This window comes from Marasmius oreades, chromosome 5, assembly GCF_018924745.1.
Source record: "Marasmius oreades isolate 03SP1 chromosome 5, whole genome shotgun sequence".
NCBI lineage: Eukaryota > Fungi > Basidiomycota > Agaricomycetes > Agaricales > Marasmiaceae > Marasmius > Marasmius oreades.
Genome location: NC_057327.1, coordinates 1,923,467 through 1,936,411, shown reverse-complemented (window position 1 = coordinate 1,936,411; position 12,945 = coordinate 1,923,467). Strand labels below are relative to the sequence as shown.

The following is a 12,945-nucleotide window of genomic DNA, read 5'->3' as shown; positions in this document are numbered from 1 at the left end:
TCGTGTGAGCTCAGGCATCGCAAGAAAGGATGTCAAAAACACTTAATTTGCAAGTCCATGCAATGTGAGGTCCCGTTCAGAAGAAAAGGCGGCAAGCTACTGTATGAGTATGTGTTTGTGCTCAGTTTATATCCCGAAACCGATGCCGAGGCGGCATTTGTCAGCACAAGTGGCTGGCCTTTGTCACTGGACTCGGAGTCACTGTCAGCGAGGACGTACGCCTCGACCCTCTACGATCGACCTTACACCACTTCCACCAGCGTCCCAACACTTTTATAAAGGCTCAGTAATTCAAAATTGTTTCCTTGGTCAACCTCAGGTTATGGTACGTCATGTCGATCTCCGTGGCAACTCAAACTGAAATTCCTTAAGAATGATACCATGGATGCCCTCGACGAGAAGGCCAATGGTGGCCCACCCATGGAAATAGAGGAAATTGTTTCAGTGCGGAATCGTGAGTTCGTGGTAATGTGTCTCTTACTCGCTCTGACATTTCGTGTAGATGAAGCATTTGCAGCGAAGCATATGCCGGATCTCGGTCATGATATCAAAGATTTCCGTGTGTTTGCATGGCAGCTGGAGAACTGGAAAAAGTTGGAAAAGAAGATGCACAGCGAAGAATTTGAGTGTGGTGGTCATAAATGGTGTGTATCAACATCAATATATTCCAGCTCCTCGCTCACAGAATGTAGGCGTATATTACTTTTCCCCTTCGGCAATTCAAATGCACCTCCCAATGATACTGTTTCCGTTTATTTGGATTATGCTGAACCAAAGAAAGCTCCGGAGGGGTGGCACGCTTGCGCGCAGTTTGCTCTGGTTATATCCAACATTCACGATCCTACCATTTACACTGTCAGCCGTACGTGACGATCACCTTTCATATTTGGGCCTGTCTAAACTCGATCTACCCCTAAGATGCTCACCATCGATTCATCGCGGAGGAGTGTGACTGGGGTTTCACGCGTTTCAGCGAACTGCGCAAACTTTTCAGTATACAGGAGGGACACAGTAGACCCACAATTGAAGGAGAAGCTGCCGAAATTTCGGTCTTTGTGCGTGTTTTAGAAGATCCCACCGGTGTTTTATGGCACAATTTTGTAAAGTAAGTGTCTTGTGCTCAGTGGCTCCTTCAAACTTATACTGAGTGGACAAGCTATGATTCAAAAAAAGAGACAGGTTATGTGGGTCTGAAGAATCAAGGCGCAACGTGTTACATGAATTCTATGTTACAATCACTGTACTGCACGCGGTATTTTCGCAAGGTGACTCTTCTTGGCAATATCTCACCTCTCATTTTAACGTTGTTTATTCTTTTCACAGGCGGTATATCAAATTCCTACTGAAGAAGATCATCCCACCGAAAGCGTTGCTCTGGCGCTTCAGCGCCTTTTCTATCATTTGCAAACATCGGACCAACCCGTTGGTACGTCCTTGTGCCTCTGATCAGTAGTGCGACACTGACTAAATCCTTGACAGGAACCACCGAGTTGACAAAGTCTTTCGGTTGGAAATCTCTCGATGCTTTTTTCCAGCACGATGTTCAAGAGTTTAATCGTGTTCTTCAAGATAAACTTGAATCCAAGATGAAGGTCGGTCCAGCCGGTTGCGAAGTATCTGTGGTCTCACTATTCATTTGTGCAAAGGGAACGAAGGCGGAAGGTGCCATTACCAAGCTTTTCGTAGGCAAGATGAAGAGCTACATCAAGTGTGTGAATGTGGAATATGAATCATCCCGCATCGAGGAATTCAATGGTGTGTTACCCGTCCTTTCGTGTTAACTACCTAACAGTCAACAGATATTCAACTGAACGTCAAGGGTCTCAAGAATCTGTACGAATCTTTCAAAGATTACGTTGCCGTTGAAACCCTCGATGGTGAAAACAAGTACCAGGCGGAAGGTTTTGGTTTGCAAGACGCAAAGAAGGGCATCATTTTCGAATCCTTCCCTCCTGTCCTCCATCTTCAACTCAAACGGTTTGAGTATGATATTCAGCGCGATGCAATGGTTAAAATCAATGATCGCCATGAATTCCCTTTCGAAATCGATTTGGGAGAGTTTTTGGATTCCAATGCTGATCGTTCGAAGCCATGGGTGTACAGGCTGGCAGGTGTGCTTGTTCATTCCGGTGATCTACATGGCGGGCACTACTTTGCCCTGATCAAACCTGACCGCCACACACGATGGTTGAAGTTCGACGACGATAGAGTCACGCCAGTAACAGATAAGGAGGTTTTGGAAGAGAATTATGGTGGCGAGCCGCTAAACGGATTCCCTCAAGCTCTTCAACGCAATCAGGTCCGTGCGATGAAACGTTTCACTAACGCATACATGCTGGTGTATATTCGAGATTCGGCAATGGATGATGTCTTGGCTCCGTTCACAGAGGAAGACACCCCACCGCATCTTAGTACGTCTTTATTTGTATATTTGCATGCGTCCTATTTTACTTGATAAATCTTTAATAGAGCGTAGATTGGACGAGGAGAGGTTACAAATTGAAGCCAAGAAGAAAGAACGAGAAGAGCAGCATCTATTCCTTACCGCCAAGGCTCGTATACCATATTTTTTTCAGCACATTGCCTCCCTTACGCCCGTCACGATAGGTTATCACAGACGAAACCTTTTCCCAACACGAAGGATTCGACCTCGCTTCCTTTGACGAAAAGAATTGGCCCCCATCAGATTTGCCTAGCTTCCGTGTGCTAAAGACAGAAACATACAGTGTTTTCAAGAGCCGCGTTGCCCAACATTTGAAATTGCCGGAAAACCAAGTTCGATTATGGGTGCTTGTCAATCGGCAAAACAAGACTGTACGGCCTGATACGCATATTCCTGAGAACGAACCAGCGTTGAGTACGTATCCTCCCAATATTTCAGAACCGCCCATAGAGTATTAATAATCCCAGCTGTCGAGGTCATCCGAAATAACATGGCAGCCAGACAGAACGACCTTCGCCTGTATTTGGACGTTATCCAAGACCCTTCAAAGGTTTGTTCAGTGTGTATAATTGTTCTTCTCGTACCAGCTAATAATATTCTGGTAGCCCGACCCTCCTCCACAGTCAATCATGGTTTTCTTGAAGCATTTTGATACGTCCAAACAGACCTTATATGGCTTTGGGAAGGTATACATGCTCCGAACCAGTAAGGTCGGGGATCTCGTGCCCATAATAAATGAGCGCATGCGATGTGCACCTGGGACAGCACTGAAGCTTTATGAGGTGAATTTTTCGTATCGTGAATCGGTGCTTTTGAGATTCAAGTCGATCACTTCAGGAAATCAAACCGGGGATGATTGAGCTCATGAAGCCCAAACTATCGTTCGCCCAAAGTGAAATACAGGATGGTGATGTGATATGCTTCCAAGTGGACTTACCGGAAAGGGAGTGAGTCGCTTCTCACCTCAGCACCTCATTTCCTGTTTGGAGCCTAATTGTTGTCCGAACTACAGAATCCATGATTTTGAGAGCCAGGGACTACATTCCAATCCAATGCAATTCTATGACTTCCTACAGAATCGTGTGATGATAATCTTCCGACCGAAGTTGGAAGAAATAGACCACGATCACCCTGAGTTCAACCTTGTGCTCAGTAAGAAGCAGAACTATGACACGGTGGGTTTATCTCCGACCCATTACACCCCTTCCATGTTTAAGCTTCTGTTCGCAGATGTCGACGAAAGTGGGAGAATACCTACGGCATGATCCCATTAAACTTCGCTTCACGACAACGCACGCTCAGAATGGTACCGCGAAGTCAATACTCAAACGTTCTCTTAACCAGAGTATCGCTGAGATAATGGCACCTCACTACACCACAAGTGCTGTGATCCTGTATGAGAAGTTGGATGTCAGTATTGTCGAGTTAGAGACCAAGCGTCAGCTAAAGGTCACCTGGACGGGTATTCACAACAAAGAAGAAGGAACCTATTCATTCCTTCTTCCAAAGACTAGCCCCGTGCATGAGCTCGCGGACAATCTCGCAAAGAAGGTGGCAGTCATGCCTGGTGGTACGGGCAAGATTCGTATCTTCGAGATCTCTCGGGATGGTAAAACTCAGAAGGAGTTCACGGGTACCGAAATGATTGGCAACATACCCGACCCCGTAGAGCTTTACGCTGAGGTGAGCTGTTGATATCTTTGAATCCGCTTTCTTGACACTCAAAGGAATGTAGGAAATACCACGGGAAGAGGCTGAGGCCGACGACTCTGATAAGGTCATCGGTGTTTTCCACTTCTCAAAAGAGCTTTCGCGGACACACGGTGTACCCTTCAAGTTTGTGGTGAAGAAGGTAGGCAATACCGCCCCTTTGTGGATCGTTATAGCCAACCTTTCTCCTCATCAAGGGTGAGAAATTTCTTGATACCAAGAAACGACTACAAGCACGAATCGGTGTGTCTGACAAGGACTTGGCGAAATACCGATTTGCCCTTATACAAGTTTCGACATTCAAACAACCTACTTATATTGAGGATGGTACGGTCGTTTGTTCTTTGAAATACATATTCCTGATTGCTTTTTGTAGACGATACAATTTACGAACATCAGTTTGCCCCAGAGGACGTCCTTGGATTAGACCATGTCGACAAATCCGGAAAGGCAAGAACAGGTGCAGGAGAAAAGGCAATCATCATTCGGGGTTGAGAGTCCTGGGGGGCGTTCTGAATTCATTGCACATCTCATATTTTCCTCGGTGTACTCTTTGCCTCTCGCTCAATTACAGTAAATTCCAGGTTGTCTGTTATGAACCATTTATGCACAAACCACTCAGCCCCCATAAATTAGACTCGGTGATAAAGCTTCGCGAACACTTCGGGGTTCGATACATACACCATCAACACGTGTATCAAAGGCAACCTCTGTTAGTTGAGTGGTGGTTCTAAAAACATGGGAGTAGATCTAAAGGCAAAAATTTGGGCGACTTTGGATGGAAATAGTCTCGGTTACTGCGTGCACGGGGACCCACTGAGTAATAATCGACTTGCGAGAATTTGAGATTCCGGGATCGATACTTTGATTTTATATGGCATTGAACCAATCTTTCGTTGCCTGTCTTGGAATGCAATCAATGTAATACTGGGCTATGTATAAGATATACAATGGAAGGGCGGTCATGACCATTACTTCCGCTTCTTGCCCTTTTGAGCCTAATTACGGAATTAGAAGTGTTGGGAGGTGGCGATTGTATGCACTCACTGCTTTGGAACGAGGAGATATTGGGCTCTGATGAGATTCTGCATCACTCGATGCTGCGCTCTCAACTCCGGCGTTGACTGGTGGAGAAAGGCCGTTGGTCAGCTTGGATTTGGAGGGAGTGGGAGTAGATGTTTGCGCTTGACGTTGAGGTTGGGCCGTCTCAGTATCAGTGGCTTCGAGTTTCACGCCGTACTTCAACGCTTTTTTCGTGATCAACAATCAGGATTTCGTCGAGGGATAAGAACGGGGCGCCATACCTAGCTCTGCCTTCCTCTCTGTCGTTGACTCAAATATTTTGCGCATCTGCTCGTTCGCAAGCATCTCATTGGCAGTTTGGAAGATGACTGGACCCCACCCGTCCACGAACGAGTTCGCTTCGTTAACCACCTCTACAATTTCTCCTTCTAATTCCTTCTCGGCAGCTAGAAGACTATTCCAGAGTTCGTCACCGATGGAACCTTTCTGAAGTAAATTTTGAAGGGCGGGCTTGTCTTCCCGTATGCGGAGAACACGTTGCACGTCTGCCATTGCTCGTCGCACCAGAGCTGATTTGAGAACTACGTCAGGTGTAGGAGGATCGGTTTTCTGGAGTAGAGTGACATAAGTATTGCGCTCAGGATGCGAAGGGAAGTAAGGTTCCATTGGTTGAGCTGTAGATGAATTCACGCGCTGCAATTGTTCTAGTTTACAGGAAGGTGCTTACAGGCAAGACGTTTTTTGTAAAAATGACTGAAAACGAGACGTGCTGTGACGAGGACAGCCAAATATGCGACAGGTACTAGAACTGATGCCATGGACGAGGACGAGGACGAGGACGAGGACGTCGGGTTTATAGAGGTGGAACAAGGTGTAAATAATGGCGTCGAATACGTGTCGCCTTTGTGTGGCAACGTTTACAATCACTGTCAAAGGCCTGTCGGCACTGTCGGCGTTTGACCTGTCCGGCACCGGCTATTACTAGTTACTCCTTGTACTCAGACCATTGTCTGCACCTCCTTCTAGAACTTCTAAATCTCATTGAGATGCTTTCTCGCTCTATCCTTGCTAGACCTCGTTTGGAATTGTCATTTAAGGCGCTGAACCATGAAACTAGGCGACTAGCGTCAACAAAGGTACTAGGATTCCGATTATATCCGTCGCGTGCTCATTGCAAGCTTTCTAGTCCTTAAAAGATACAATAGCAGAGGTCATTCCTTCCAAGCAGGCTCATTTAAAACGGCTCGTAAGATTTGTGCAGCTCATATAATACTCAACCTGATACTGATAATGGATGCAGAAAGAGCAACATGCTGATACTCTGATCGGCGACGTAAAGGTAATCGTCCGTTTGTGAGCCTCCCTTCTTCCTGCATTTGTTACGACTGTTGTTCAGGTCGCCAACGTTCTTGGGGGTATGCGCGGCCTTCGTGCTATGCTTTGGGATTCGTCCGTCTTAGATCCGGAAGAGGTACGCACCTAGCACTACAAGATTCAGTCAGTTCCACGCATTCACGCACTTCTATTTTGCAAGGGTATCCGATTTCATGGTCTTTCCATTCCTGATTGCCAGCGTCAATTGCCTGCTGCTCCGGATGGAAAGGAAATAATTGCGGAGAGCATGTTGTGGTTACTTCTTACCGGTCAGGTTCCGACCCCAGACCAAACTCGTGGACTGTCGAGAGAGCTGGCGGAAAGGGGAGACCTGCCACAACATGTAGAGAAGCTAATCGACTCGTGAGTAGTCGTAATCTTGTCCATTCAAACCAGGCTAAGACGCGTTTTAATTTTAATCCAGGCTCCCAGCTACTCTACATCCGATGACTCAGTTGGGAATGGGTGTAGCGGCTCTTAATCATGACAGCTCCTTCCAACGCGCCTATGAGAAAGGCATCAAGAAGTCTGAGTACTGGACTCATACTCTCGACGACTGCATAAACCTCGTTGCGCGTCTTCCCGCCTTGGCAGCACGTATTTACCGAAATGTCTACAAGCCAGGAACGCCCCTTCCGAAAATTGACAAGAACCTTGATCTAGTCGGGAACTACGCCAAGCTACTCGGCCATGGAGATAACCATGACTTAACGGAGTACCTCCGACTTTACATTGCTATTCATGGAGATCATGAGGGCGGCAACGCTTCTGCTCACACCGCTCGTATGTTTCCACCCATTCGTATCTGTATCTTCACTCTTGTACACTCTGCTAGATCTTGTTGGTTCAACTCTATCCGACCCCTACCTCTCATATGCTGCTGCTTTGTTCGCTCTTGCCGGACCGCTGCATGGGTGCGTCTTCCGCTGGTTTGTTCAGCAACAAGACAACGAATGATTGTGGAAGTTCAGTCTTGCGAACCAGGAAGTACTGAGATGGCAGCTCCTCATGCAGAAAGAAGTTGGTGATAACATCACGCATGATACAATTAAGGATTACCTTTGGAAGACTCTCAAGTCTGGACAGGTCGTACCGGGGTGTGTGGAACTTGTTTGTCGTTCTTTCTCTAACATAAAAAAACTGTTGCACCCATAGCTATGGCCATGGAGTTCTTCGGAGCCCGGACCCCCGTTTTATTGCTCTTCAAGACTTTTGCGAATCTCGCCCTGAATTACTGGAGAGTCCTATCATCCAGCTGGTTAAGAAGGTCGGTTGATCTGCGGTCGAAAGTTACAAACTGATTTTACCCGCATGCAGACGTACGAAGTTGCCCCTGCGGTACTGAAGGAACACGGAAAGGTTTGAAACAAGTTTATGTCTATTAGTTCGTATCCTACTAAGTACCACCGGGACCGCAGACGAAGAACCCGTATCCCAACGTCGACGCAGCATCCGGTACGACGACTATGGTGTTATTCTTGGTGTGATCACTAACGAATACGGCTCTTCCGTATGTGTAGGATGCGTATTGTACCACTACGGGTTGACGGAGTTCAAGTACTACACTGTGATCTTTGGCGTTTCGCGAGGTACTGAATTCAGACGGTCTTCTATGTGGACGATCTAACGTTTCCTCTAGCTCTGGGATGTGTAACGCAACTAGTCTGGGCAAGAGGTAAGTACTTAAGTCTCAGGTTTCAATTTACCTACTCATCTGACCTTCCATCACTAAGCACTGGGATTGCCTATCGAGAGGCCAAAGTGTATGTTGCCCCAAGATCGGAATTGTGCGAATTATGCTGATGATTTGATTGCGTTTCTTTACAGCCTACTCACTGGATGCAATCGAACAATTAGCAAAAAGTGGAAGTTCTTAGAAAGGCTGGGGCTGTTTTGGCAAAGTTGTGTATTCCGTAAGGTAGTAGCAACGCAGGTGCTTCATCATCTAATCAGGTCTGGCTGACTAGTTATAAGTGGCTTAAGCCTCAACACCTTCGACGGACGCTGAATGAAATGGATAATAGTACATGCTGCGATACGGTCAACCTGGGGACAAAGGGATTGGAAGCCGTGAAGGACAAAGACCGAAATGAAAAATGAAACCCTACATAAGTTAGAGATAGAAATGGGGGTTCGATAGATGGAAAACTCGAATCATGCTCAAAGATATCATTAGTATGAACGTGAAATCCCACGAAGCCCGTAAACCAAGTATCGCAAAGAACGGCCAGGAGGATAGGAATGGAGATAGCGAATAGTAGGAGGTCCTGAAGGGTATCAAACAACACAGGGGAACAGAAGCCGGTGCAACGGTCGGTGGTATATGTATATGAACTTAAAAACGCCTGGCCTGTTGAGGGGGTTGCATCTGTTGATGTGGGGGCCCACCACGGCCGGGACCAGGACCATAACCTGGCCCTGGAGGAGGCATCTGTCCTGCACCAGGAAGCGGGCCACCTCGCATCATATGGGGGGGTGGCATCTGGTGTCCTTGAGAACCTGGTGGGCCTCTTGGCGGACCAGGACCAGGACCATAACCTTGAGGGGGCGGTTGTTGATTCGTGGGCCCAGGACCGGAAGGGGGTAAACCCTGGAATCCTCGTCCTACGGGGCCATGATTCATGAGAGGACCGCCGCGGCCTCCTGGAGGAAGTGAATGTGAATGTTGAGGTACAGGACGTGGTGGCGGTTGGGATTGGTGTCCAGGGCCCCCGGGAGGGCCAGCTGGAGCGGGACCAGGATCACGAAGAGAGACTGGAGCTGGACCTCCAGGAGCGCTGGGGTTCTTTTCTGCTGCTTTCAGAATTTCATCGCTGGTTGGAATATGTGGAATTGACTAAATTCAGCAAACAGACAACAGACGACTACTTACTCGAGAAGGTTGAGCGCAGCACATAGGACGACCCATTCTACGCAGTCTTCGTTGCCTTCTCCAAGAGTTTGCCACACAGCCTTCTCCTCTGGGGTCTTTCCGGTGATGCTGATTCTGGTACCTCCCCCGTTGGGACCAGGCGGATTTTTCTGGATCTTGCCGAATTCTATACGCTTTGGAGGAATGTTATGGCCAGCATAAGCAAAGTAAAACATGCTCCAAAAAGCAGCATTTGGATTTGGCTTTGATATCTGGAAAAGAGGAAGATCCGGGGAATCTGGAGAAGGAAGAGAGAGTTTGTAGATGGGAGAAATTACTCCAGTGTTAGCAATCGACCACTTAAGATTTCGAGAGGCCTCGCAACGAACAACCCGAGAGGAAGCTGGAGAGGAATGGCCAGGATCCGATGCAGACGCCTTCGCATTCGTGGGAGGACGAGGAGGAAAAAGCTTGGCAACGCAGAGGTCACCTTGGGGAGAGGGAGTTAAGAGATAATTCTCAGCGTTGAAGTTTGTATGGAGATAAGAATACAAAATATTAGAAGGCTGGCCATGAGGAGTAACGATGAATGTTGGCAAATGATTGGGAATGGGAGGGTGATTCGGGGAAGTGTATACCGTATAGATGGCTGCCATGAGCAAGAGAGTGATGTGATTTGTCACACTTCCGTCACACCCTCTCTCTCCCCTTGGTTCATCGATTCCACCCAGTTGATGAACATGAAGGGTTTCAAGAAATTAACGGTTTGTTTCCCTACTTGTGACGAGGAAAAGCAAATGTTTCTGACTATACATTAGCTTAGTAGAAAGAGTTCTGATTCCTCGAAGAAGGAGCAAAAGCAAAACAATAATTCGTCCACAACCAACTCCACCAGCAGCAACGGTGCCAGCAGCAGTGCTGCCAACAGTAACGCTGGGCCACCGCCTCCTCCTCCAAAACCTGCTTCTCAGCCAGCTACTTCAAATGCCTCTCATTCTCAGACTTTATCTCCCCCAATTCTCGTCGTCAGTCCAGACCAGTCTCAGACCCAAGATCCTCGGTCGCAACACGCTCAACACTCAGCCTCCAATCCAGCGACACCTCCTCGCGCTACTCCAATCAGCCGTCTACGCGCTGGTCCCAGAGATACGATTCCTATGGTAGGAAAACCACCCAGGAAACAGCGTAGCAGTCGCTTTGTGGTCACAGAGAAGGTCGAGATAGAGCGTCTTCCTCCGTTTTCTGGTGAGTACTCTCAAGTACCTTCTATCCTCTTTCCTTATTTTTACCATCCAGAAACTCCTCCGTCCGATCGTCCTCAACTCTTCGTCAAAAAGCTTCACCAATGTCGTGTACTCTTTGATTTTAACGACGCTAGTTCCGAGATGAAAGGCAAGCAAATCAAAACCCAGACCCTTCATGAAATGCTCGAGTACATCACCTCTCAACGTGGCGTGATAACAGACAATGTATACCCCGAGGTCGTCAACATGGTCAGTTCACTTCATCTCACTCTGTGTCGCCCGCAGGTAGTTCAGCTTCCCTATATAGTTTGCGGCCAACCTCTTCCGTTCCATACCCCCTCCTGTGAATCCCACTGGTGATGCGTTCGACCCTGAAGAAGACGAACCCGTCCTCGAACTCGCATGGCCCCATTTGCAGATTGTTTATGAATTCTTTCTGCGCTTCGTTGAAAGCCCAGATTTCAACACCAATCTCGCCAAGAGATATATTGATCAGTGTTTTGTCCTCAACCTCCTCGAACTCTTCGACTCAGAGGATCCGCGCGAACGCGATTTCCTTAAAACAACCCTCCACCGAATATACGGCAAATTCCTCAATCTGCGCGCGTTCATCCGTCGGTCAATAAACAACGTCTTCTTCCATTTCATATACGAGACAGAAAGACACAACGGTATTGCCGAGTTACTCGAGATCCTGGGTTCGATCATCAATGGTTTCGCCTTACCATTAAAAGAGGAACACAAAATTTTCTTAACACGTGTTCTCCTTCCGCTACACAAAGTAAAATCCCTCTCCCTGTACCATCCACAACTCGCGTACTGCGTCGTGCAATTTCTCGAGAAGGATTCGGCATTAGCGCAAGACGTTATGCTCGGTTTGCTCAAGTTCTGGCCCAAGGTCAATTCCCCCAAGGAGGTCATGTTTCTCAACGAAGTCGAGGAGATTTTGGACGTCACAGATCCTGCGGAATTCCAGAAAATACAGGTCCCGCTCTTTCAGCAGATGGCGAAATGTATCAATAGTCAACATTTCCAAGTGGCTGAACGAGCGTTGTTGTATTGGAACAACGAGTATGTGGTCAACCTCATGAGCGACAATTTGAACATGATCTTGCCGATCGTATTCCCGGCATTGTATACTAATTCGAGGAATCACTGGAATCGGTGAGTGCAACGGCTATATTCAATACCCCGTGAACTAAGTGTCATCCCGCAGGACAATCCATGGAATGGTGTGCAATGCATTGAAGTTATTCATGGAGATTAATCCCGACCTATTCGATGAGTCGATGCAACAATACAAACAACGAAAGATTGAGTGCGTGTCAATTGCTTTATACTCTAGATCTTCTTATTCAGTTCCTTGCTTTATGTAGAGAACAACAGGCCGCCGTCCGAAAGTACGAGCAATGGCAAAAAATGCGGTCCGTTGCTATCAGCAGAGCACCCAGTGGTATCATCCCCAATGATATTCCGCACCCGCCGCCCCCTCCGCCCCCACCTGAAGATGACACAGATATACTAGATTTAAGTATGGAATTGAATGCAGCCTCGATCGATGATATGGTCGGTGGGAGTGTTGGTATAGGAGGGATTGGTGGCGTGGATTTAGATGAACACGGGATCGAGAGAGTACCAATGGCTGATCCTGGGTTGGATGTGAGTCGTCGCGTTTACTCCCGACCCACTCCATGATGTATCTATGAAATTCAATGTTGTCCTCTAGCAAACATATGACGTAGGTACTGAACTCAATCATCCTGGACACCAATCTCCTCACGTGCGAAGGAAGAGTGTCCTTCCAGGTATGTTTAGACCATTACATCCGCTGGCATCATTGACTGATTGATTGGCAGTCGACCCGTCGGTACTGCATGATTTACAAGCACATCGAAGTTTAGATGATATGAGGAGGAACGGGCTACCATGAACCTACCCGAACCCCCTTCCGTTTCTCTTCCCTTACTCTTCTCTTTTTGCCTCCTTGAAACGTATCTCAAGTACTTTCTTCGCAAGCTTAATCAACGTTGATCATTCTATATCGTACCTTCATTCGCTTACCCTCTTTTTTTACCCTCTTTTTTACCCTCTTGAATCCCATTTATCGTATACGTACAACTGTGGAACTTTCACTCTACTTGATGTTTATCTGTCCCTCATTCCTTTCACTCCAGCGCCTGACCATACTTCGACTTATCCTTGTATCTAACAGCATGAGAACTGGAGTATGCATCAGTCCCTATAACAGACTCTTTTATGATGTTGAACTCTGGAACACGAATGTATGTAACCAGGATTAC

At 47.2% G+C, this 12,945-nt stretch overlaps 5 protein-coding genes across 5 annotated transcripts; 3 read left to right on the top strand and 2 right to left on the bottom strand.

Annotated features, from left to right (window-relative positions):
- The first annotated feature begins 210 nt into the window (after positions 1–210).
- On the top strand, positions 211–4,737 carry E1B28_008688 (uncharacterized protein). Its single transcript, XM_043153513.1, has 20 exons — positions 211–325; positions 373–454; positions 503–644; positions 693–862; positions 919–1,105; positions 1,157–1,265; positions 1,324–1,426; positions 1,480–1,592; positions 1,647–1,755; positions 1,800–2,411; positions 2,470–2,552; positions 2,608–2,857; positions 2,911–2,993; positions 3,049–3,225; positions 3,281–3,390; positions 3,456–3,618; positions 3,674–4,126; positions 4,179–4,295; positions 4,351–4,480; positions 4,530–4,737. Exons 1-20 carry the CDS (start codon positions 323–325, stop codon positions 4,646–4,648), a joined length of 3,315 nt encoding a protein of 1,104 aa, XP_043008797.1. The 5' UTR covers positions 211–322; the 3' UTR covers positions 4,649–4,737.
- A 206-nt stretch (positions 4,738–4,943) lies between these two features.
- E1B28_008687 (uncharacterized protein) lies at positions 4,944–6,063 on the bottom strand. The gene is made up of 4 exons (XM_043153512.1): positions 5,904–6,063; positions 5,458–5,850; positions 5,201–5,400; positions 4,944–5,151 (listed from the first exon to the last, which is right to left on the bottom strand). The coding sequence occupies exons 1-4, from the start codon at positions 5,992–5,994 to the stop codon at positions 5,125–5,127; spliced, it is 711 nt and encodes a 236-aa protein (XP_043008796.1). The 5' UTR covers positions 5,995–6,063; the 3' UTR covers positions 4,944–5,124.
- A 159-nt stretch (positions 6,064–6,222) lies between these two features.
- Positions 6,223–8,427, top strand: E1B28_008686 (uncharacterized protein; the record flags this gene model as incomplete). Its single annotated transcript, XM_043153511.1, has 15 exons — positions 6,223–6,312; positions 6,363–6,422; positions 6,477–6,515; positions 6,573–6,647; positions 6,711–6,913; positions 6,975–7,333; positions 7,386–7,464; positions 7,522–7,647; positions 7,706–7,817; positions 7,868–7,909; positions 7,969–8,005; positions 8,071–8,139; positions 8,190–8,225; positions 8,284–8,313; positions 8,378–8,427. The coding sequence occupies 15 exons, from the start codon at positions 6,223–6,225 to the stop codon at positions 8,425–8,427; spliced, it is 1,407 nt and encodes a 468-aa protein (XP_043008795.1).
- A 100-nt stretch (positions 8,428–8,527) lies between these two features.
- On the bottom strand, positions 8,528–10,077 carry E1B28_008685 (uncharacterized protein). The gene is made up of 2 exons (XM_043153510.1): positions 9,423–10,077; positions 8,528–9,363 (listed from the first exon to the last, which is right to left on the bottom strand). The coding sequence occupies exons 1-2, from the start codon at positions 10,055–10,057 to the stop codon at positions 8,886–8,888; spliced, it is 1,113 nt and encodes a 370-aa protein (XP_043008794.1). The 5' UTR covers positions 10,058–10,077; the 3' UTR covers positions 8,528–8,885.
- Positions 10,078–10,135: 58 nt separating this feature from the next.
- On the top strand, positions 10,136–12,575 carry PPP2R5D (Serine/threonine-protein phosphatase 2A 56 kDa regulatory subunit delta isoform; the record flags this gene model as incomplete). Its single annotated transcript, XM_043153509.1, has 8 exons — positions 10,136–10,165; positions 10,220–10,646; positions 10,698–10,894; positions 10,953–11,809; positions 11,862–11,963; positions 12,022–12,304; positions 12,372–12,450; positions 12,502–12,575. 8 exons carry the CDS (start codon positions 10,136–10,138, stop codon positions 12,573–12,575), a joined length of 2,049 nt encoding a protein of 682 aa, XP_043008793.1.
- Positions 12,576–12,945: the final 370 nt, after the last annotated feature.

Coding starts and splice junctions, on each gene's coding strand:
- E1B28_008685 (XM_043153510.1), bottom strand. CDS start 10,057: ATGGCAGCCATCTATACGGTATACACTTCCCCGAATCACCCTCCCATT. Junction 9,364..9,422: donor GCTGCGCTCAACCTTCTCGA/GTAAGTAGTCGT, acceptor TATTCCAACCAG/CGATGAAATTCTGAAAGCAG.
- E1B28_008688 (XM_043153513.1), top strand. Junction 1,266..1,323: donor GCACGCGGTATTTTCGCAAG/GTGACTCTTCTT, acceptor TTCTTTTCACAG/GCGGTATATCAAATTCCTAC. Junction 3,226..3,280: donor CAGCACTGAAGCTTTATGAG/GTGAATTTTTCG, acceptor CGATCACTTCAG/GAAATCAAACCGGGGATGAT.
- E1B28_008687 (XM_043153512.1), bottom strand. CDS start 5,994: ATGGCATCAGTTCTAGTACCTGTCGCATATTTGGCTGTCCTCGTCACA. Junction 5,851..5,903: donor TTACAAAAAACGTCTTGCCT/GTAAGCACCTTC, acceptor ATTCATCTACAG/CTCAACCAATGGAACCTTAC. Junction 5,152..5,200: donor TATCTCCTCGTTCCAAAGCA/GTGAGTGCATAC, acceptor TTCCGTAATTAG/GCTCAAAAGGGCAAGAAGCG.